Source organism: Colletotrichum higginsianum (assembly GCF_001672515.1).
Source record: "Colletotrichum higginsianum IMI 349063 chromosome 7 map unlocalized unitig_7, whole genome shotgun sequence".
Classification (NCBI taxonomy): domain Eukaryota; kingdom Fungi; phylum Ascomycota; class Sordariomycetes; order Glomerellales; family Glomerellaceae; genus Colletotrichum; species Colletotrichum higginsianum.
In genome coordinates, this window is record NW_017263917.1 from 2,693,901 (window position 1) to 2,715,214 (window position 21,314).

The following is a 21,314-nucleotide window of genomic DNA, read 5'->3' on the forward strand; positions in this document are numbered from 1 at the left end:
AGTCGGCTTGGACGGTCAGCAGCGGCTGCAGATGTCTCATCCTTTCATCCATCCCAGTACGAGGAAGACGGAGGAGACGGAATCGAAGGAAGTCTCCCCCTCTGTATGACCCAAGTCAACGGCAACTTGGTGCCGTGAGATGTTGCACCCCACAATCCTTTCGTTCCGCTGCTGGAGCCGCTACCGGACCTAGGGAATCCTGCTCCTCCTACCACCGGGCTACTGTTCTCCTAGTCTGAATGGAGTCACATCATCCAACGATTACGAATCTACATATCACCAGGCGCCCACCCCATGGAAGGATTGAAGGACAAGGGGGGGTGGTGCCATCGAGCTTGCCTTGCTAGGCAGGTAGCACACGTTCTTCAGCAGCCTAGACGGCCCGAGTGGACATGATCAAGCGGCCATCGGCTCGGTGGCGCACCGAGAGTCAGGTATTTGGACCGTCAACGACGGGGTTGTGGGATGAGTGAGGATGGATGACATGGACCGCGCCCGCCGAGACGGATGTGGAGGTTGTCATACATTGAAGGATTCACATGACGCGAGTCTAGACGTCTCGTATTAGAGTCTGGACGAGAGACGCCTGATGTTACTTCCTACCCAGGGTTAAGAGTCCGCCACCACACTCACTTACACCAACACGATCAACCTTGCCCTTCTGTCCTGGCACCAAGCTCCGAGACTGATGATACCACACATCCAATACCTCCTTTTTTCTTCTTCCATCTTCTCGTCGTTGCTGTCTCCGTGATCAGACCATAAGTCAAGAATGCTGTCTACAGACGGGAGATGGAAGCTCACCCCGCGGCTTCACTCCGTCAAGTTCGTTTTCGACGCGCCAACCCCGGCGGACTCGCCGACCCCAGACGAGATCGTCTTCGAGAACCCGTTCCCGGCCGGCGTCCCGGGCGTGCCCAAGCGCTTCGTCTTCAGATCCCCCACGACGCGAGGCCCCGAGCAGGATGACACGCACACGGTCCACGGTCCTCCAGGGCATGGCCACGACTCACCCGACGCCGGGACGCCACCTGGAGAAGCGTTGTTTGCTGCTGCTGCTGCCAAAGAAACAACCGTCGATGCGGAATCGACTGCGCGCCAGTTATCTCACGTTCGGGGACCGGTGGTTGACCTGAAAGGAGATATCGGGCCCGCGGTATGCGCCGCATGGGCTTTGGTGTTGTCGTCTTCGTTGTCGTCGTCCTCGCAGACAGATAAAGAGGATATCAATTTTGGGCTGAGCGTCTCCAACAACACAGACTGGGAGGCTCTGTCTCCGCCGTTGCCAACCAGACTTGCCGTCAGTCGTCACACTCGAGCATCTGTGTTCCTGAGAGACGTCGCAGACTCGACTGCTGCTCTATCTGGTGTCCCCAAGACTGAGCCCTGGTTGAAGGCCCCAGCACCGGACAAGAACGAATCCCAAACTACGGTCATCGCCCTCTCGGCCGCGGCCCCGGATACGCATGAGTTGTCGGACTTCCTCTCCGACTGGGCGATCCGACTCGAGTGCCGGATCAAAGAGCAAGAACTGGAGCTCTCGGCCACTTTCGACCATCACTTCTCTCGGCCGGCGGTGCGACTCCTACTAAACGACGTGGAGCATGTTCTATGGCAGCTAGACAACCTGTTCGGCGAGAAGACCACGCTGGGAAATGTCAAGATGCTGAGCCCGGCAAGCCAGCGTCATCTTGTACAGTTGAACAGGCCGTGAGTACCCATACTCTCCCCGGAGCGTGATGGAAAAACTTGGGAGACTGACGATAAAAGACTACCGAAAGAAGAACATGTTTTGGTTCATGATGTGATTGACCAACAGGTTCAGTCAGAGCCGCACGCCCCGGCTATCTGCGCCTGGGACGGCAACATGTCGTACTCCCAGTTGCAGCAGTGTACCAAACAGCTTGCGCATCATCTCTCAAACATGGGCGTCGGCCCGGAAGTCCTGGTTCCCGTCATCTTTGAAAAGTCACTCTGGAGCGTCGTCGCCATACTGGCGGTGGTGAGGGCCGGCGGCGCCGTCGTAGCTCTTGATCCGTCGCTCCCGGCCGCTCGGATCCGTATGATCGTCCAGGATGTAAAGGCATCCGTCGTAATATCGTCTCCTGGCAGCCAATACCGGATCCCCGAGGAGATACTCCCGGGCAACAGGGTTATCGTCGACGAATCGTTCTGCAGAAGGCTCCCGGCCAGGACGGCGGCGACATCACTTCCACCCACGAAGCCGCCTTGGACCACTCCGGACAACGCGCTCTACGTCGTCTACACGAGCGGATCGACTGGGAAGCCCAAAGGCGTCGTGGTGCCCCATGCGGCATTCTGCTCCAGTGCCAAGGGGTTCTCCAAGGCCATCCGCCTCGACTCCCCCAGCGCCCGCGTGCTGCAGTACTCCTCCTTCTCGTTCGACATCTCGATGCTGGAGATCCTGTCGACACTGATGGTCGGCGCCTGTCTCTGCATCCCGTCGGAGGAGGAGAGGATGAACAACCTGGCCCGGTGCATATCCAGCATGGGTGTCAACTGGGCCATGTTGACGCCCTCGGTGGCGAGCCTGATGAGCCCGGAAGAAGCCCCGGGTCTGGAAGTCCTCTGCTTCGTCGGAGAGGCGCTCCCGCAAGCCGTGGCCGACACCTGGGCCGGCCACGTCCAAGCCATCAACGCCTACGGCCCCGCCGAGTGCTCGGCCATCACCATCGTCAGCGAGCCCAGGACCAAGGGCGTCAAGAGCATATCGCTCGGGAGACCGGCGAACTGCGCCGTCTGGATCGTCGGCGAGGACGGGCGGCTGGCGCCCTTCAACACGGTCGGCGAGATCGTCATCGAGGGGCCGCCCGTCGCCCGTGGCTATCTCGGCGACAGGGAGAAGACCGGTGCCGTCTTCCTCGACGATCCGGGCTTCCTCCGCGGCGTGACGAGGGACTCGGGACGATGCTACCGGACGGGCGACCTCGGGAGGATGAGGGTGGATGGCTCGGTAGACTTCTTGGGGAGGAAAGACGGCCAGGTGAAGATCAACGGCCAGCGTGTTGAGCTTGGCGAGGTCGAGCACCACCTGGCGCGATGTCTGGGCTCGACGAATACTCCCGGGTCCCCGAAGACCACCTGGGATGTCGCAGTCGAGCTGCTCCGGCCGATCGGAGCTGACCACGGCATCTTGACGGCGTTTGTGACGCCTGCTTCAAAGTCGTCTACTGGTGTTACTACAGACGGCCGAATAGAGATACTGGTCAGCGAAACAGATCGAACGTGGCATGATACCAACAGCCGGTTCCGAGAGGCTTCGGCCGAGCTTGCGACTGTCCTCCCGGCTTACATGGTCCCCAGGGCAGTCATTGCTTGCCATAGACTGCCACTATCGCCCTCTGGGAAAGTCGACAGGAAATCTCTCCGCGGTCTCGGGAACGGAATGACCACGCAGCAGCTTCTTCGGTCCCCTGCGCGAGGCGAGACGGCATCCGAAGTTGAAACAGAGACATCTGTAATATTACCGCCCGGCGGCCTCCCCGAGTCTGAAGCAGGCTCCTCGGTTGGACAGTTCACCATCTCTTCCGGCAACACAAAACCCTCATCCGAAGCATCATTGTCTCTGTTTAGCCCCTCAGACTCTGAAGTGACACCGATCGAGGCTGTTCTGCGCAAGGCCTGGGCTATGGTGCTGGGCGTCCCAGGCGACACCATCTCGCCCGAGGACGACTTCTTTGCGCTCGGCGGAGACTCGATCGGCGCCATCAAAGTCGTTGCCGCGTGCCGCCGACTTGCGCTGCAGATCAACGTCGCCAGCATCTTCAAGAACTCGGTGCTACGGAGGATGGCCCTGGTTTGCAAACGCGCCGGCGAGGACGACGAGGACAACCCGGCACGCTCGGCTCGCTGCACCACTACGCCCTTCCAGTTCCTCGACCCCGATGCCGTGCCCGAGCTTCGTGAGGAAGCCTCCTTTCAGTGCGATGTCAGGGCCGAGGACATCCAAGACTTGTATCCTTGCACCAACATGCAGGAAGGTCTCATGGCGGTCAACCTCACGCGGCCGGGGAGCTACACCGGCCGATGGATCCATTCTCTTCCCCAAGACGTGGACCTCGCGCGCTTCAAGAGCGTCTGGGAGCATATCCACGCCACGTCGCCGATACTCCGGACGCGGTTCGCAACGACGGCGTCCGCGGGCTCTCTCCAGGCCGTCATAAGGGAAAGGGTCCGATGGCTCGCGCACCACGACCTCGAAGCATACCTCGACGAGGACGACTCCCGGCCCATGTACCCCGGCGACCCGCTCAACCGCTTCGCGCTCGTGACGTCCGGGGACGGCGCCGTGACGTTCGTGTGGACCATCCACCACATGCTCTACGACGGCTGGTCGCTCGCCATGCTCTGCAGTAGACTCAACGACCTCTACCACGGACGCGTCGCGAAACCGGCAACCGACTACCGCCGCTTCATCGCCTATACCCGCGAGCTCTCGCCCAGCGCATCCGAGTATTGGAAGAGGGAGCTGTGGGGATCTCCGGCGTCGAGCTTCCCGGCGGCCTCGCCAGATCCGCGTCATCAGTCGTTTGCCAGGGCTGTCGTCCGAGACGAACTCGCCATCGACATTGACCCGTCGTCCGGAGTCACCATGTCGACGTTTGTGCGCGCAGCCTGGGCTCTCATGGTCGGCCACTTCTCAGTCTCGGATGATGTTCTGTTCGGAGCAACGGTCTCTGGCAGGAATGCGCCCCTCGACGACATCGAGAGCGTTGAAGGACCGACCATCGCCACCGTTCCGGTCAGGGTCCGCATCGACAGGAAGCTGGCCATGGTCGACTTCCTCCGCCGGATCCAAGACCAGGCGGCTTCGATGATCCCCTTTGAGCAGACGGGCATCCAGGGGATCAAGGCCCTAAACGACGACACGAGGCGGGCCTGCGAGTTCCAGAACCTGCTGGTTGTCCAGGCTGGCGGCGGCTGGGAGGAGACCGGACCGGGCCCCCTCCTGAAGCCGGCCTATCGAGAAGAGTACACGACTTTCCCAGTCACCTGCGAGGCCTGGCTGCACCCTGGACGGGTCGAGTTCGCGACGCACGTGGACGAGGAAGTGACAAGCCGGGTCTTCGTGGCGCACGCCATCGAGACTGTCAAGATCATCATGACCCAGCTCGCTCGGGCTACCATCGGGACGAGCTGTTCCTCCCTCAAGATTGCCGACATTGCCTTTGACAAGGTTTCATGCCTCTCACAGTCTGTTTGCGACAACGATCAGGAACCCGTCAAGGTCTCGGCGATGCTGCACGAACTCATCACAAAGCAGAGCCGAGTCGAGCCCGAGCGGGACGCAGTCGTCTCGACGACCGATCGTCTATCGTATGCCACGCTGGAAAGCATGGCTTCTGCACTGGGGCAACGACTCGTCGACAGTGGCGTATCCCCGGGGGATATGATTCCGATGTGCTTCGAGAAGTCAGTTTGGACAGTCGTCGCCCTGCTCGGAGCCTTGAAAGCGGGCGCCGTCTTCGTCCCCCTGGACCCGAGTCAGCCAATATCCCGCCTGAGAGAGGTCGTCGCCCAAGTCAGAGCCAGGACTGTCCTCATGTCGGCATTCCAAGCAAAAGCAACAGACCTTGGCACTCTTGAGCGCATCATCGTCGACCGGGAATCGCTCGAGAGGCCTGGAAGCTCTGATGACCCCGAGATGCTCGCCACTCGTTCCACACCCGACAGTCCAGCATACGTTATCTTCACCTCCGGGTCTACCGGGACCCCGAAAGGCATCGTCGTATCTCATGCGGCATTCGCCTCCAGCGCAGCCGCCCACGGTTCTGTCTTTGGCATGTCTCGCGACAACCGCGTGCTCCAGTTTTCGGCGTACAGCTTCGACGCCAGCCTGTTCGAGATTCTTACGACCCTCATCCATGGCGGGACGGTCTGCGTGGCTATGGAAGCAGAGCGCTTGGAGAGCATCGGAGGCTTCATGCGGCGGATGAATGTCGACCTGGCCCTCCTGACGCCGTCCGTCGCCCGCATCGTCGATCCGGCAGAGGTCCCGTCGCTCCGGACCTTGATTCTGGGAGGGGAAGCACCGGACGGGGTCCTGGTTAAGAAATGGCGAGATGCCGGGACGAGACTCTTCAATGCCTACGGGCCGAGTGAGTGCTCCGTGATCGCGGCCTGCCACTGTTACTCCGCACATACGGACCCTCGGACCATTGGTCTCCCTGTGGGTTGTTCTTCGTGGATCGTTAATGCGGATGACAACGAAGCGTCTCTGGTTGCCGACGGAGATATCGGCGAGATGCTTCTCGGGGGGGCGACCTTGGCTGACGGATATCTCAACGACCCGGCGAGAACAGCCGCGGCGTTCGTCGACAGTTCTTCATGGCCGCTGGAGAGTCGTCCGAGAGACGCGGGTCGTCTTTACAAGACGGGAGACCTTGTCCGGAAGGACAGCGACGGGAACATGGTTTACGTCGGCCGCAAAGACATGCAGGTCAAGGTCAACGGCCAGAGAATTGAGATCGGGGACATTGAATCCCATCTGTCGGGTTGCCTCCGGTTCCAGCGCGGAGTTGTTGTTTTCCCTACAAAAGGGCCATTATCAAGTCAGCTTGTGGTAGTGTTGGAAGCCGAAAATAGCCATAGGAGTGCCACTGGCCATCCGCATGCCGAAGAAAGCTGCAACAAAGAGGTGGATGACATCCGGCAAGAGCTGTCCGAGAAGGTCCCCAGCATCATGGTACCAGCCCACTGGCTTGGCATCAACAAACTGTCTCATAAAGGCTTTCCTCTCTCCGCCTCTGGAAAGGTGGACAGAAAGCTGATCACGACTTGGCTCGAAGGCCTGTCGGGGCGAGAACCGAGCATCTTTGGCAAGACGTCCCAGTCGTCCACAGAGCTCGCAGTTATACTCCCAGACGACACCCCCGCCTACGAGTTGGCGGAAAAGATCTACAGTCTGGTGCCTTCGAGGTCTCTTTCTCCCAGGTCGGCCATCGCTGGGGGCTTCGACGACATACTGCTTCACGCGTCCGGCCTCGACTCTCTCAATATGATGTCGCTCATGCACTTCATCCACACGAAATACCGGACCAGGGTCAGCATGCAGTTCCTGATGGACGAGCAGACCAGCATCCGATCGCTGGCGGCGTTTATCTCCCGTTCCAGCCCAAGGCGAAACTCCGTCCAGGCATCTGCGCCCCCGGCCACCAGCCAGACGATCGATATCATGGCTCAAGTCAACCGGTACGACGACGAGCTGTCTAGGCTGTCGGGATCCGTCCCCGAAGCTTCGTTTAGCCGTCCTAAGAACAAAGACAGCGGCCTCAACGTCTTTCTTACCGGCGCAAGCGGCTACCTGGGCACACAGATACTGCGCCAACTCCTCGAGCGTAGCGATGTTGGCCGTGTGACAGCTCTCGTGCGCAGTTCAAGCCCCCAGGCAGCCAGGAGCCGGGTGGTCGACACAGCTCAAAAGGCCCTGTGGTGGACCGAGTTCCACGACGACAAGCTCGACGTCTGGGACGGGGATCTGTCGCGTGCGCAGCTGGGCCTCGCACAAGAGCGTTGGGACCTCCTGGGCGACGGCCACTCTTTTGACGCCATCATCCACAACGGCGCCGCTGTGCACTGGAACAAAAGCTACTCGGCCCTCGAGGCAGTCAACGTCGGCTCGACCGTTCAGCTGCTTCGTCTCGCCATCCGAAACCCATCGCTCAGATTCGCATACGTCTCGGGCGGCCGGCAGTGGAGGAGCGAGGTGGAGAGGGACGAAGACGTTGCTCTCGAGCTTGCGAGCGCGATGGGATACAGCCAGACAAAGTTCGTCGCAGAGGTCCTGGTCAAGAGGGCCGCCGAGAGGTGTCGTCCCCTTTGGAGAAACATTGCGGTATACAGGCCGGGCCTCGTGATCGGGACCGCCACTGAGGGCGTGGCCAACCTCGACGACTACATCTGGAGACTCACCTCGGCGAACATCGACATTGGCGCTTACAACGCCGATGACGAGGATGCCTGGCTGCATGTGTCAGACGCGGCCACGACTGCTGCCGGTGCCATCCGCACCGCGCTCGAACCAACGCCACGGGGGAACGCCGTCGAAAGCCAAGAGGATGGGATGACATGGGGTGGATTTTGGAGGCTCGTCCAGGCCTCGGGGTATCATATCCGCCCAACTCCGGCGTCTGAATGGTTCTCGGCGGTCAGGGGGGATGTGGATGCGAGACGGGAGGCGCATCCACTGTGGCCGTTGGCTCACCTGCTTTACGATGGCTCCATGGAGTGGGATGTCAGGAGTAGCCGCGTGAACGAGTGCCCCGTGCGACTCAAAGTTGCTGTCCGAAGGAATCTGGAATTCCTCATGCGGATCGGGTTCTTACCTGCTGTAGGATCAGTCACTCACTCGATTAAGAGGCCGACAAACAGCTTTCGCCGATCAGGGTCCTAGTAGACAGAGGCACTTGGTTTAGACGATGATGTTTTTGAGAAGCTGTGTTGCATTCCAAGTCCCATAGAAGGTTGGGGAAACTTTCGTACAGTTGTCCATTAACGTTACGACCCTTTTGTTAAGCAATTATCTGTCGCCCCCGATCATGGGTAAATTCAGTTGTCCGAGACGAACACGTAAATTGATTCTCCCTGTCATCACAGCGTTGAGCCTGTGATGGTCGCAATACACGAGACGAGTCGGACTTATTCCAAGCCACAGAGAGCTGAACATGCACAAGAACATGCAGAATAATATCATAGATCCCGTCAAAACACCAAGGGAGTCCCCAGACATCCAGCTGCTCCGTCACCAGTCGGGAAATCTGCCTTGCTGGCTTCCAGCACATCTCCGTTCTTGGGCCTGGAGAGGACCACCCGGCTCAAGGGCTGCAAGGCTTATGGAAACTCACCCAACTGCCCTTGCAATTGCGGTACTAGCTTCCTCTGTTTGACACCCGAGTCATTGCCTGTCCTGAAGAGATCAAAGCGTTCTTTTACTGGGTCGCAGTGTACTGGTGATGAGACCGAGAGTGGGAAATGTAACTGCGTCATTTTTTGAAGTCACTGCGTTATCCTAATGCACGCCGTTGAGTCAAACGCTTCCTAAGGCTTTGTAGGCGTTTGGTTGTCAAGTATGTCTAAGCGGCATTTCCATCGTGCCATACAATATTACTGCGCAGCTTTCGCCTCAACCGGCCCGTGTTCCAGGAAATGGTAGATGAGAAGAAAGGCCCCAGTGTCTCAACGCCTGGGCTAGATGAGAATAGTGGCCTTCAGAAGACGTGAACAAACGTGGCCGATGATAGAATCAGCGATTCCATGACTCCAAGGACTGTCTCACTCATGGTCAACAAAACCCCCAAGAGTCGCCGAGAATGCTTAGCTCAGATGCACTCTCGAGTTACCGGCGTGGTGTGAATATCCAAGAGATATTACAAATTGGTATATAGTTATAGATATCAAGAACTTTTATTCTATTCCGCGGCATGTCCTCGTGTTGAAAGTAAAAACCTAAACCCTTCCCCCCTTCTAAGCTGACGACCGACCGACCGACCACCCATTATTTCGATCATGCACCCAACCACCTGAACTCCATGGAGCTGAACCCGTTTCGTTTGTCTTTTTTGAGTCACGAACTGCAGTCATGATTTAGTGGCCGTGGCAGACCCAGAGGGCGTCGTCCACGATGTTAATGGCCTTGCTGTCGACCTGCTGTCCATTGGCATCAATGGGGCACACGCGGCGCAGGCCGCACTTGACCTCGCAGGTGCCCTCGTCGGGCCCTCTGCACAGGGCGACCTCGTAGCGGCTGGCGTGGCGGTCAAAGTCCTTCTTGCAGCGGTCGACGGTGACGTTGTACTGAGCGTTGGGGCCGGAGCCGTTCAGCGGGGTGAAGCCCCAGTTGTTCGTGTCCTGGCCGAGCGTGTTGGAGCGGCAGTTCTGGTGGGCGGCGACGTGGGTGTAGCCGTTGTCGCGCATGTACTTCTCCGTCCAGTGGTCGAGGAGGAAGCTGTAGGAGGAGTGCTCGCCGTCGGCGGGGATGGCGCCGGCGCGGCACTCGGGGATGGAGCGCCTGAAGTACTCCTCGCAGCCGTAGCCGGCGTTGACGGCGGCGTAGTCGTTGGCCGTCGGCGTGTCCCACGGGTTGATGCGCTTATCCGTCACCGACTTCATGGTGTCCTTCAGGCTCCACGCGCCCACGAGCCAGGTCCAGGCGTTGTGCTTGGCGAACGCCTTGCGGCCGTACAGCATGATGGAGTTGTAGTCAAAGGGGACGGACGTGTCGGCGTCGGGGTTGATGGTGAACTGGTCCAGGAACTCCTTCTTGATGCGGTTCTCCAAGACTTCGATAAACTGATCGCGGTCGGGACGCTGCTGCTCGTTGATGAGACCAATGACGTGTCCAAGCTGTTTTGTTGGTTATGATGTCAGTGTCGGCCGACATCGATCGGTTGTAGAAACGCAGTTCTCAACTCACCGTTTGACCAGCCGTGCCGGGGGCCGAGCAGCCCTTGAAGGTACCGAGACTAATCATCTGCTCCCATGCATTGGGGTAGTCGAAGTTCACTTGGACCTCTCCCTTGTCGGGAGATCCCAATCTCTGAGAGTAGCAACCCTCGTCATACTGGAATGGAGTCCGTCAGCAGTGTGCCCGAGAGTTCTCGATAACAAGAAGAACCCTTACCTTCTTGAAGTTGACCCAAGCGGCCTGATCCTTTTTGGGGAGGAAGCGGATGCAGGTGTTCTGCTCCCAAGTTCGCATGGCATCGCGGATGTTGTCAGAAAGGTCGTGCTGGAGGCCCTCCAGGATGTAGGGAATCTCCCCCTTGTCCCAGAGCTGCCACTGGCTCATGGCGCCGCGCTTCTCGAGAGGCATGGCCTCGATTTCGGAACGCTCGTACATGTTGGCGGGGAACACGGCGGCGAGGGCCGTCTGGGACAGAGCGAGGGCCACGGCCATGGAGGCCTTGAGGGTCATGGAGGCCATGATGATGATGGTTTTTTTTCTTTTTCGTTCCGAAGGGACTTGTTCCTTGAAAAAGCGAATGGATGCCTAACTTCTCCCCTGAGCGAATGAAGGAGAGAGAGCACAAGGCTGAGTGATGTTTGGTGAACGAGAGTGGGTGTGATGTCAAAAGAGCGACCAAAGGTGAAGACGACAGTAGCAGACTGAAACTGGAAGACTGGAGAGGTAGAAAGAGAAATGATCTTCGGTTTTTGGGAAGTTCTTCCTATTTATCATGACCGAAGCTCGACGGCGGCCACCAGTCGGGAACCTTACAAAGCACTGCGATGTTGCATTATTCCTCCACCTCGCTAAGGAAGTCCCTCACGCAGATTGCCGTTGTATCTTTTCAGCCTGCAGATATTGCAGAGTTCAGGCCGTATTGTGCAGAGTGTAGATCCTCATAGCACATTTGGGTCTTTGCCAAAGTCTAAACAGAGCCTTCACGACCGTTCAACGCAGGTCGTCGGGTGTGTATTCTCGGCGGTTTACCCGTGAGCATCGCAGCCCAAGAGGCGGGTTGTTGTTGTTTGGACTGGCTGTCAGCGAATCAGATTGTCGGGAAGTAGAGCCTCGCAGACCAAGGATCATCTTTGTACGAAGAGACTTTACGTACGCATATTGCTACCGTAGCACTGAGCTCTGGCCAGAAAAGTATCTCTTGGTACAAGGACCATCCATCTTGTTCTCGTCAAAACAGGCCTCAGCTGGGAAAAGATGCATGAGCGGGCGCTAGGGCACACCGAAACAAGATAAACTTGCTCGATGGGGGGGACGGACGTGGTTACGTACGATGTATAGCCTTCGGGTACGCCCACCAAGGAAGGTGGGCTTGCGGCTTTTAATAGAAATAGAAAGTAATCCGGAGTAATTCAAGGCGGCCAACTGGATGGAGCATCTCTCTCACTTTCTTCGAGTTCCGCCAACATCAGCATTGCAGCGAGCTCGGACTCGCTTTAGACCGTCTTAAAACAGCGACTGGCCACTCATTGGAGAGAGTCTTAAACCGGCGAGTGTTAAGATGAGCCATGTCATGTCATGCCATGCCATTCCCGGCATAGCATATCTTAGCAAGGCAGGGCTGGCAGGACATGTGATGTGTGTGGTCTTGGTCTTGTCATATTCCGTCAGCCCTTGTGAGTTTTCCTGACAGCCTAGGTTTCTAGAAAACGCAAAAAGAAAAAGAAGAAGGGGGAAAAAAAACCCAAATCGTGCAGTTTTTCTGTCTGCACATGAAGCTTTTCCGCCTTGTGGCTCCCCACCACCACCACCACCACCACCAACCAGCTCGAGCAACCAACTCCCAGCATAACCGCTGGGTCTCTTGGTCACCAGAGCGTAGCATCGAGAATGGCCGACTCGATTACCATCAAGGCGCAGTGCCTGTGCAAGGAACACATGTTCTCGGCATCCCTGGCCGAATCCGCCCTCCCGCTGAGAGCCGTGTGCTGCCATTGCACCTCCTGCCGCCGCGTTACCGGGTCGCTGTACTCCAGCTGCGCGCCGTGGCCCAACCCTTCAGAAGACCTGTCCGGTCTCGACAAGTACTCGTACAGCAGGCACACCGACATCTTCTTCTGCGGGGGCTGTTCCTCGAAGCTCTTCTGCCGCGTCGTCTCTACTCTGGGGCCGGCCGTCTACGTCGTGACCGGCGCGCTGGAGAACACGCCGGGTCTCGTCGAGTACAGCAGTCACATGTTTGTCGGGGACACCGTCGACGGCGGCGCTTCTGTTTGGCTGCCGCCCGCCAAGAGATGGAACGGGGGGCGCGGCAGCCAAGAGTTGTCGCTGGAGTCGTCGCCGGCGTCCAAGGGTTTATTATCGGCCTCGCCCCCCGCCGGGGCGAGAGCCTCCCCGTCCGCCACCCCCTTCCACTGCCATTGCAGGGGCGTCCACCTCTCGCTCCGCAGCGCCGCCGATCTCAAAGCGGATCCGGCGGAAGTTTCAACGACATCATGCATCAACCCGCAGTCGCTCAAGTTCAAGGCCAGCGCTGACTCGTGTGACTCGTGCCGCCTCACGTTCGGCTCAGATGTGAATGCCTGGGCCTTTGCTCCCCTAACCCACATCGGCTTCGACGTGGCCGGCAACTCGTCCCCGGGTCTCCCCGAGTTCCCGCGAAGTCTCGCCGCGCTCAGGGGGGCGGTCACGGCAACCCGAAATAGAGACGCCCGGCTGGGGACGCTGGCGGTCTACGACAGCTCTCCGGACGTCGAGCGGTACTTCTGCTCCAGGTGCGCCGCCAACGTCTTCTACGCCGTTCGTGACCGGGACGGCATGGTGGACATCGCGGTCGGGCTGCTGCATCACCCGAACGGCGCTCGTGCCGAGGGGCTGCTCGCGTGGTCCTACGGCAAGGTCGGATGGGATGTGGACGCGGCTGGAGGATGGCGAGAGGGAATCGTGACTTCGGTGAAATCTCTTTCGAGTGAATGGATGACCCCAGTCCGGGAGGGACAACACATAGGATGAACGGTTGCTCCGGTAGTCTGTGCAGGCCGGTCAGGGATGGCAGGTCTTGGCCCAGGAAACAAAACAATAACAATTAGCTTTTGCTGAGCTCCGAATGAAAACTTTCAACCTTGCAATCTTTGCTTGGAGTTTTATGAGCAGATGTAGAAGAGGCGTGTGTAGTTATGAATACCAGCCATGTCCTGCATCTGTAAATCGCCAGCCAGCCGCTGAAATCACATCCGGGTTCCACCTTGGATCAACAGCTACTGCGCCGATGGTTTAGTGGTAAAATTCTCCGTTGCCATCCAGCAGCGTCGGGGAGCCGGGGGTTCGATTCCCCCTCGGCGCACTCTTTTGCCTACGCCACGGGCGTAATAGGCAAGCAAGGTTTTGCTTGTTTGAAGAAATTGCATGCCTATCTTAAACGAATCACTTGTCGTGTGATAAGTGTGGATCGATACTTTACACAAGCCACAATTGCTGTGTGTGATGCACTTATAGGTCCACTTTTGCGCCATTCATCACAACAACACAAGAGAAGAAAAGAACTGTTGTTACTTGAATGTCAGCCAAACTGGGCAAGTCTTGGAAAGGTATTGATTGTGTCTACGCAATCCGTGGAATGACGGTCCTGAATCAAGTAGATATATGTACTGGCTGCGTTGTCAATGACGAGATTAAGTGCCTATCAAAAACTCTGAGCAGATGTAGTGGTTTGAACACACACTAAGTAGTGCCTAGCGTCTTTGAATAGCGTAACATGCTCTTCATTCAGGAAGGCTTAGCTTGCCAACTCGTTTCTACATTATGAAAGTCTGCTAGCATCCTGCCTAGGACGGGTGCAAGACCGTATGTAGTCTTCTACAAAATAGGACAGTAAGAAGAGGGATCTCGTATGGGGCGGGGGTAAAGTAACTCCAACGGCAAGATCATATCCTCGTTCAGCCTTTGCTAACAGAACTGAGGTGCATGCCTACATAGAAAGGACATTGGGTGGAAAGAGTAAGATGGTAAGGGCAGTGCTGGATGGTGATGCCAATGTGAAACAGGTTGAGGGGTAGAAATACATGTTCCCTTCATCCCCTAAACTCCTGAGATTAATAGGGTGATGAGCTTGAAGCGATGTAGACTGAAGGACAGCACAGACTGCCAGGCTCCAGATTGTAACTGAATGAAACAGACTTACGTGCAAGAAAGCGAGTTGACAAGCTCGTTGTGGATAGGACTACACATATCCCAAGACACATGCTGAATGTATTGCGCCTCTAAATTTCAATGAGAATCGCGCAGTTCTTCTACATCTAAACACGTAATTACGTACGGTCCCACTCTCGCAGTAGGTGAAACAATTTCAGTTGTTTGCAGATGCTGTCCCTCTCAGTCAAGATCCTGCGATCGATTTTCTCGACAGAGTATGCAAAATACTGATCTGCGTGTCGTTCCGCAACCTGTTGCCATCCCTGGATAGCCTGCCGAAGGTCGGTTCGAATTTGCCAAGTAGCAGCCACCGTGAGCCTGACACCGCTTTCCAAAGCCTCATATCGAAAGAAGAAGCCTTCTCCAACGCCGGGGCTCCATACTTCCATGACTTTTAGATGGGGCATGTTTTTGGCCGCGGTGCTTGCAAGCAAAAGCAGATTCGCGACCTCCGCCGGCTGAGAATATAGTTGTCTGAGAGTACAGGTGTGAACCAGATACTCAAGTGATATCTGTTCTGGATTTGCCAAGGCTTTGGAGTTGAGGAGCTGGAAAAATTGTCTTGCTTCTGAAGCATGCGAAATTGCCAGTTCTTTCACTTGGAAAGCAGCCCGTGTCGCAGCTGTGCCGAGATCGTGAGGTATTCTTGGTGCCCCAGATTGTGAGCGAGCCACCCATAAAGATATTCTCCGCATCTGACCACGTATACTGAAAAGAGCCGAATTCGCGCTGTGATGTAGGTCGTGCTCGCTGAGCTCGAGTTCGAGTCGGTGCTCGCAATTGATTTGCTCGAGACGGGGCAGATGGTCGACAATCTGGAATATTGTCCAGGCCAGAAGGCTGGAAGGCAGAGATTTCTTGATGAAAAGCGAAGTGATGATAGGAGCATTCCGAAGGGATGAATGTCGATCAAGACCAATAAGGCTGGACCAGCTGATATGGGGCATTAAGTGTGCACGACAACGGGTACGACAGTCTCCAAACGGGTACTGAGTATCGTCATCGCCAGGCCAAGCAGCACCAAGCTCAAGCGCGATGCCAGACGTTGCAGCCTCTTCGGTCCAATCATGCAGAATGGAGAAGAGTCTCCTCGTGTTTTCTGAAAACCTCTTGACGTTGTCCAAGATGATGGCTAAGCTAGAAGTCGTCTGACCACATCGACCACAAGGGTAAGAATTCATATGAACATGAAGTAAGACGTCCCTGGTGATTTTACCACAGCGTTCACAACTGAATTTGCTCATATTGACAGTGAGTGAGATTTTCTTGACCAAAGCTTTTCGGTAATTCGAGTCTTTGATAAATCGGCGGAACCCTTGTAATCCTGATTTTGAACTTGAGGGCCGGAAGGTCAACGTCCGCCAAAGCAATGGTTCAAAAAAGCCCTGCCATTCTTTTGAAACACAAGCCCATTTTGCCATGGGCTGCTTTCTGCAAGACGGAACCAGGCTCTGCAGCGTTTCCAATATCGTGAGTCGCAGCTCTTGTGGAAGGCTTGCCCATCGAAAAGTGGGCCGCGTGGCCTTGGTATGAGACCGTAATTGCATGATGATCAACGAAAGTAGTGCTTGTAAGAGAATGCGGTAGTTGGGTGGCTGTTCATGCGAATCGATTGTTCATGAGAGGTGATGGGTCAGGCAGGGGCTGGGTAGGCACAGAGTAAAAGGGTCCGTCAAGAGGGCTGTAGTTGGGTAGTAGTCGGGGCTCTTACTCTTCTCTGACCATCTTCTCGGAAAGGGAGGGATAGGAGCTCTTTTATAGACCACTGAGCATACTCCAGGTCCTCTTAAAGTCATCTTAAAGCTAGATTATCGAAGATTTTCTTGTCATCCAAGAAATTTCAGCTTCTTCAAACCGTGTGTTTAACTGATCGACCATTGGCTCATGTCTCACTTCAACCACGGTCGGTGATGGCATAAACTTACCATCAAGGTAGGCAGTATGTGTGGTAATGAAGATGTGGCTGACATACCATCGACTGCGTCGCTCAAGGTCTACCTGGAGAGGCTTGACGTGGCCACGCAAGCACAAGGGATCGACTGCAGGCTGGCCTTTCCACTTGATAATCATTCTTCATCCTTTCACAAATGTAAACAGTTCGCTTGTCTGGGTAACGTATCAACCACGTTTTACGGACACGCTAACAACATACGCCCCATTATTTATACCCGTTCTGCTCAGAGGCTAAGCGGAACGATCGGCGACCTTGCCACACACCGCTTATCTGAAATCTCGGCAACCAATCCAGCTGGCGCTGACAACAATGCTTCAGAACTTCCGTCCGAAGAACATCTAGGGTAGTGAGAACCTTGACTGAGGCCTCGAATTGGATGAGAGAACAGCTAAGAAACACGGGGTTTAATGGGCAAGTGTGCAGACGGCTGGCTAGTAGCAATAATGTATTTTTGATATGCGCTCTATGTAACAGCCGTTGCTTAAGATGTTGTAATGGAAGGAACATCAATGATCACCTCCCACTCCAGCCGCTTGTGTAATTGTGTAAGCGCTTCAACACCTCGCGAAAAAGGCTGCCCAGTCCGACCAATATAGTAAATGGAACGGACAGTCGTGTTCTGAACTTTGATACTCATCCGGCACAGTCGGATGAAAGTGCAATACAAGGGCAGAACGACACGCGACCTGAAGAAGTTTGGCACCAAACAACAGCTAGCAGCGGAGTAGTTGAACAGGGCCTTTCACTACTATACACGTATGAATCGTCAAAACTTTAGAAGTAGTCTAGAGGAAAATTTGGACCATTGCTCGTCGTCATAAAAGAAGAGAGCGTCTGAGAGTATCTCTCCTCCCTGTTAGTGCTGTGGTTGGCATGAATGTTAAGTAAACCCAAATCTCAAATAATCCACTAGAGGCTTTGCCTAGTGGGCTTCCATGTTTTTGCTCACACTGGTTCTAGACTCGGTCTGCAAAATGTTTGTTGTTCCCCATGTCCGCACTATGTTATACTTTTGGCGATGTTACTTCGCACGAACTCAAGCTGTGCGAGAACAGGGTTGTTTCCCGCGCAAACCGACCAAAAGGGAGGGGGTTCATTTCTCCGCCCAGCACTGGCCTTCATAACCAGAAAACCAGAACCTTGGGGGTTCTGTTTCCGAAATCCTCAGTCGAGTTGCTTCGGGCTGACTACTTGAACATGCGTGTGAGGATGAAGGCGTCAAGACATGTCATCTTCGCCGCCGCCTCGGTGGTCTCGGCGGAGCTCCATGGCAGGCAAACTGGGACAATCGGAGATTCCTACGACTATGTCATTGTCGGCGGCGGCACTGCCGGATTGACGCTTGCCTCCAGACTGTCGAGCGACCCATCAAGTGAGAATACGGATCGCAAGACCTGCATACGAGCCTCACGCTGACGAGGGGACAGACTCTGTTCTCGTCATCGAGGCCGGCTTGCCGTACGTACATACGGTCCCAGTCTCCGCCGATCGTTTTGTGCAGTGGGGCCTAACTTGTGACCAGAGACAACTATGAAGCCGCCGTCATGATTCCGCGCTTCTACCCGGGAGCTTCTGGCTTCGCGCCGGGAACCCGGTACGACTGGAACCTGACTTCCGTCGCGCAGGAGTCGCTGCAAGGGCAAGTCGTCAATCTCACACAGGGCCACGCCGTCGGCGGGAGCAGCACGGTCAATGCCATGATATTCGACCGCGGCATGCCCTCGAACTACGATGCGTGGGCCGCGCTGGGAAACGACGGCTGGGACTTTGGGAGTCTTCTGCCCTATTTCAAAAAGGTTTGAGCTTTTGTCCCAATATGCTTGTACGAAATTGTAAGCTTATTGGATCTTCACAACACAGAGCGAGAGGTTTACTCCAGCATCGCCAGAAAACACAGCTCTGTTTGATATGACATATGATCCGGACTGTCACGGTTTCGAGGGGCCGGTTCAGTCAAGCTACTTGGCTTGGTCGCATCCAAATAACAGTCTGCCCTACCCAGACCTTTGTGACTGAGCATGGTAATCGAGAGTTATACTAACGTTTCTGCCGCAGCAAACTTTCTAAATGCTATGGAGGGCCTGGGCATCAGCACCCCGGATGATCAGGGCTGCAATCCGCTCGGCGCATACCTCACAACCCACTCCATCGATCCACGCAACCAGTCCAGGTCAAGTGCAAGGACTGCTCACTACGATTCTATCTTGGGAAGAGCCAACTTGCACATAGCTACGGGCCAACAGGCAACAAAGGTGTTGTTTGACACGAGCGGCGAAAAACCAAGAGCACAAGGGGTTGAGGTGAGTTTGTTGCCATGTCCTTTGGGAATTTGTACACATCCTGATGGCAAATGACTGGGCTAACGCATTGTTTTCGAAAAGTTCTCAGCCGGTCCAGACTCCGTCGTACAAAGGGTGACAGCAGGCAAAGAAGTAATCGTATCCACGGGCGCCCTAAACACCCCGAAGCTCTTGCAACTGTCTGGTATCGGCCCTGCGACGGTGATATCCCAGTTTGGGATTGCGTCCATCGTCGACCTACCCGGAGTCGGGGCCAATCTCCAGGATCACCCATTTGGGCTCACGCTCGCCTCTCGTAAGCCCTATCATAGTCCCTGTTGGTGGCCTATTTGACGTCTTCTAAAACGGGTTCACAGTGAGCGACGGAGTCCCCGGGAACTACGAACTGGACAATGCAACTTTTGATGCCGAACAGCGGGATCTGTACTACTCCGAACGCAGAGGTGAGCCAGTTGCAACTGAATAGTCATACAGGGGCGCGAATATGTTGACACCTCGTGATGTAGGGCGCTGGACGGATACCATTGCCGAGGCTCTTGCTTTCATCCCCCTTTTCAACTTTACTACCTTGGAGGCGGCCAACCGTCTCCTCTCTGCTATTGACGGTACCTCGTTTCTCCCTCCAGGCACTGATGAGACCGTAGTCGCTGGCTACGAGAAACAACTGGAGCAACTGCACAGGATGCACCAGAGTAGGTCCACGGCCGGGATGGAGCTCCTCTACGTTGACGGCGGCCGCTCGGTGGTGAACATTTTGATGCATCCGTTGAGCAGAGGAACGGTACTCATCAACTCATCCGACCCCTTCCTACCGCCGCTGATTGACCCGCGTTACTTCTCTCACCCCTACGACGGCCAAGTCCTGGTGGAGTCGCTGCGATTCAACCGGGAACTCTTGGCCACAGCGCCTATACAGGCGCTGGGGGCCGTGGAAACGCTTCCTGGGGCCGCAACGCAGAGCGACGAGGAGATCCTGACTTTCATCAAAGGAGTCACGTCGACGGAGTTTCATTATTCGGGGACCTGCGCCATGCTGCCGAGGGCTCTCGGGGGCGTCGTCGGCTCCGATCTCAAGGTCTACGGAGTTGACGGGTTGAGGGTCGTGGATGCGAGTATCATGCCTCTCGTACCATCGGCGCACACGCAGGCGACGGTGTATGCCATTGCTGAGAAGGTGAGTCTCCGAATTTCGTATCGGCACGCCTTGGTGTAGCTACATGTGCTGATGTCACTTGTAGGCGGCGGACATGATTCTAGGACAACGAACGTGACGTGACGTGACGTGGTGTGAGAAGGGACCCGCGAAGGAAGAAGGAAGTGTACAAACCGGAGCACTAGTTAGTTGTATAGTTGGACCACGGGCAAACAGAACTTGACGCAGTTCGGATGTGACGGTGAAATCCTAGCTTACACTGAAAACGAACCTGCAGGCAGCGTTTTCTACCTCGCCTAGGCTGAAGCCACTTGGTTTCTTGCCTCGTCAAGTCACTGACTGTCTTTCAAGCCAAGTTGGACGCCTTAACACCACGGGTCATGACCGAGTTTCGTCAGATTCTAACCCCTCTGTGACTTGACTTGGCAGCGCCATTTGACCAGGTCTGACGCCGGACCATAGTCGACAAAGATGTTAAGCCTTCGGAAAGCGGAACCGCGCCGAGGAGAGGCCTTTGGTGCTTGTTTTTCCTGACGAAGAGGAGGGGAAAAAGGAATGGAAAAAAAAAAGACGGCTGGGGCTGGATAGTCGGCTCCACCAGATGCGTGTCAGCATGGCCCGTTGCATGCCTTTTTCCTCCGTCGAGCCAATAGAACCCATGCTTGAACCCTCGATAGCAAGGGACTGGGACTGAAGCTCCTCCTCCCTGATCGATTTCAGTCAGCCGTCATCATGGGGTGGCGTGCTGATCCTGCCAGGCTGCCACTATTGTGGCTTTTGCGTACGTACGGGTAACTCGGCGCCGTCACAATGCTCCAAAGTGTGTGTAGGTATTGGATTGCATTTATGATGGATGGATGTAGCCACAAGAGCCGTGACACGACAGCGTGCTTTCGAGCCCGTAGTGCAAACTCTGGATCTTCAGTCTGCCTCGCTAGCCGCCTCGATGGCTCGCGGGATGGTGTTTTGGGGGGGACGACACACCGAAGCAGTTTAACTAGCAACCTGACCAGACTTGAACGACCGAATGGGATCGCAACAACTCGCTGCGCTAGTGAAAGACTACCCTGTAGGTACAGATGACCAAGGAGGGCATCGAGCCTTTTTCAGCCCCCGGTCGAATGCAACCAACCGAATCGTGTGTTGCACGATGCGAGACACAGGGGAGGGGGGTGGTCACACACATGGTCTGGTCGATGGGGCGGCGATGGTCGGCCCAGCCCGCCCTTTGCGTCAAGGAGGTTGAAAGATGGAAACTAAGTCTGTGAGTGTCGACGTTACACATATAACGTCCAG

The 21,314-nt window shown here is 56.0% G+C and overlaps 6 protein-coding genes across 6 annotated transcripts; 3 read left to right on the plus strand and 3 right to left on the minus strand.

Annotated features, from left to right (window-relative positions):
* Positions 1-772: 772 nt before the first annotated feature.
* On the plus strand, positions 773-8,973 carry CH63R_10509 (Amino acid adenylation domain-containing protein; the record flags this gene model as incomplete). Its single annotated transcript, XM_018305483.1, has 4 exons — positions 773-1,044; positions 1,294-1,710; positions 1,771-8,167; positions 8,893-8,973. The coding sequence occupies 4 exons, from the start codon at positions 773-775 to the stop codon at positions 8,971-8,973; spliced, it is 7,167 nt and encodes a 2,388-aa protein (XP_018154907.1).
* A 630-nt stretch (positions 8,974-9,603) lies between these two features.
* CH63R_10510 (Metalloendopeptidase) lies at positions 9,604-10,942 on the minus strand (the record flags this gene model as incomplete). The annotated part of the gene is made up of 3 exons (XM_018305484.1): positions 9,604-10,362; positions 10,433-10,579; positions 10,640-10,942. 3 exons carry the CDS (start codon positions 10,940-10,942, stop codon positions 9,604-9,606), a joined length of 1,209 nt encoding a protein of 402 aa, XP_018154908.1.
* A 471-nt stretch (positions 10,943-11,413) lies between these two features.
* Positions 11,414-11,895, minus strand: CH63R_10511 (uncharacterized protein; the record flags this gene model as incomplete). Its single annotated transcript, XM_018305485.1, has 3 exons — positions 11,414-11,499; positions 11,577-11,798; positions 11,868-11,895. The coding sequence occupies 3 exons, from the start codon at positions 11,893-11,895 to the stop codon at positions 11,414-11,416; spliced, it is 336 nt and encodes a 111-aa protein (XP_018154909.1).
* Positions 11,896-12,310: 415 nt separating this feature from the next.
* CH63R_10512 (DUF636 domain-containing protein) lies at positions 12,311-13,432 on the plus strand (the record flags this gene model as incomplete). Its single annotated transcript, XM_018305486.1, has 1 exon — positions 12,311-13,432. The coding sequence occupies one exon, from the start codon at positions 12,311-12,313 to the stop codon at positions 13,430-13,432; it is 1,122 nt and encodes a 373-aa protein (XP_018154910.1).
* A 1,295-nt stretch (positions 13,433-14,727) lies between these two features.
* Positions 14,728-15,855, minus strand: CH63R_10513 (Oxoglutarate iron-dependent oxygenase; the record flags this gene model as incomplete). Its single annotated transcript, XM_018305487.1, has 1 exon — positions 14,728-15,855. One exon carries the CDS (start codon positions 15,853-15,855, stop codon positions 14,728-14,730), a length of 1,128 nt encoding a protein of 375 aa, XP_018154911.1.
* A 1,907-nt stretch (positions 15,856-17,762) lies between these two features.
* CH63R_10514 (Choline dehydrogenase) lies at positions 17,763-20,136 on the plus strand (the record flags this gene model as incomplete). Its single annotated transcript, XM_018305488.1, has 8 exons — positions 17,763-17,937; positions 18,135-18,361; positions 18,426-18,573; positions 18,621-18,865; positions 18,947-19,160; positions 19,222-19,308; positions 19,372-20,039; positions 20,104-20,136. 8 exons carry the CDS (start codon positions 17,763-17,765, stop codon positions 20,134-20,136), a joined length of 1,797 nt encoding a protein of 598 aa, XP_018154912.1.
* Between the last annotated feature and the right edge of the window lie 1,178 nt (positions 20,137-21,314).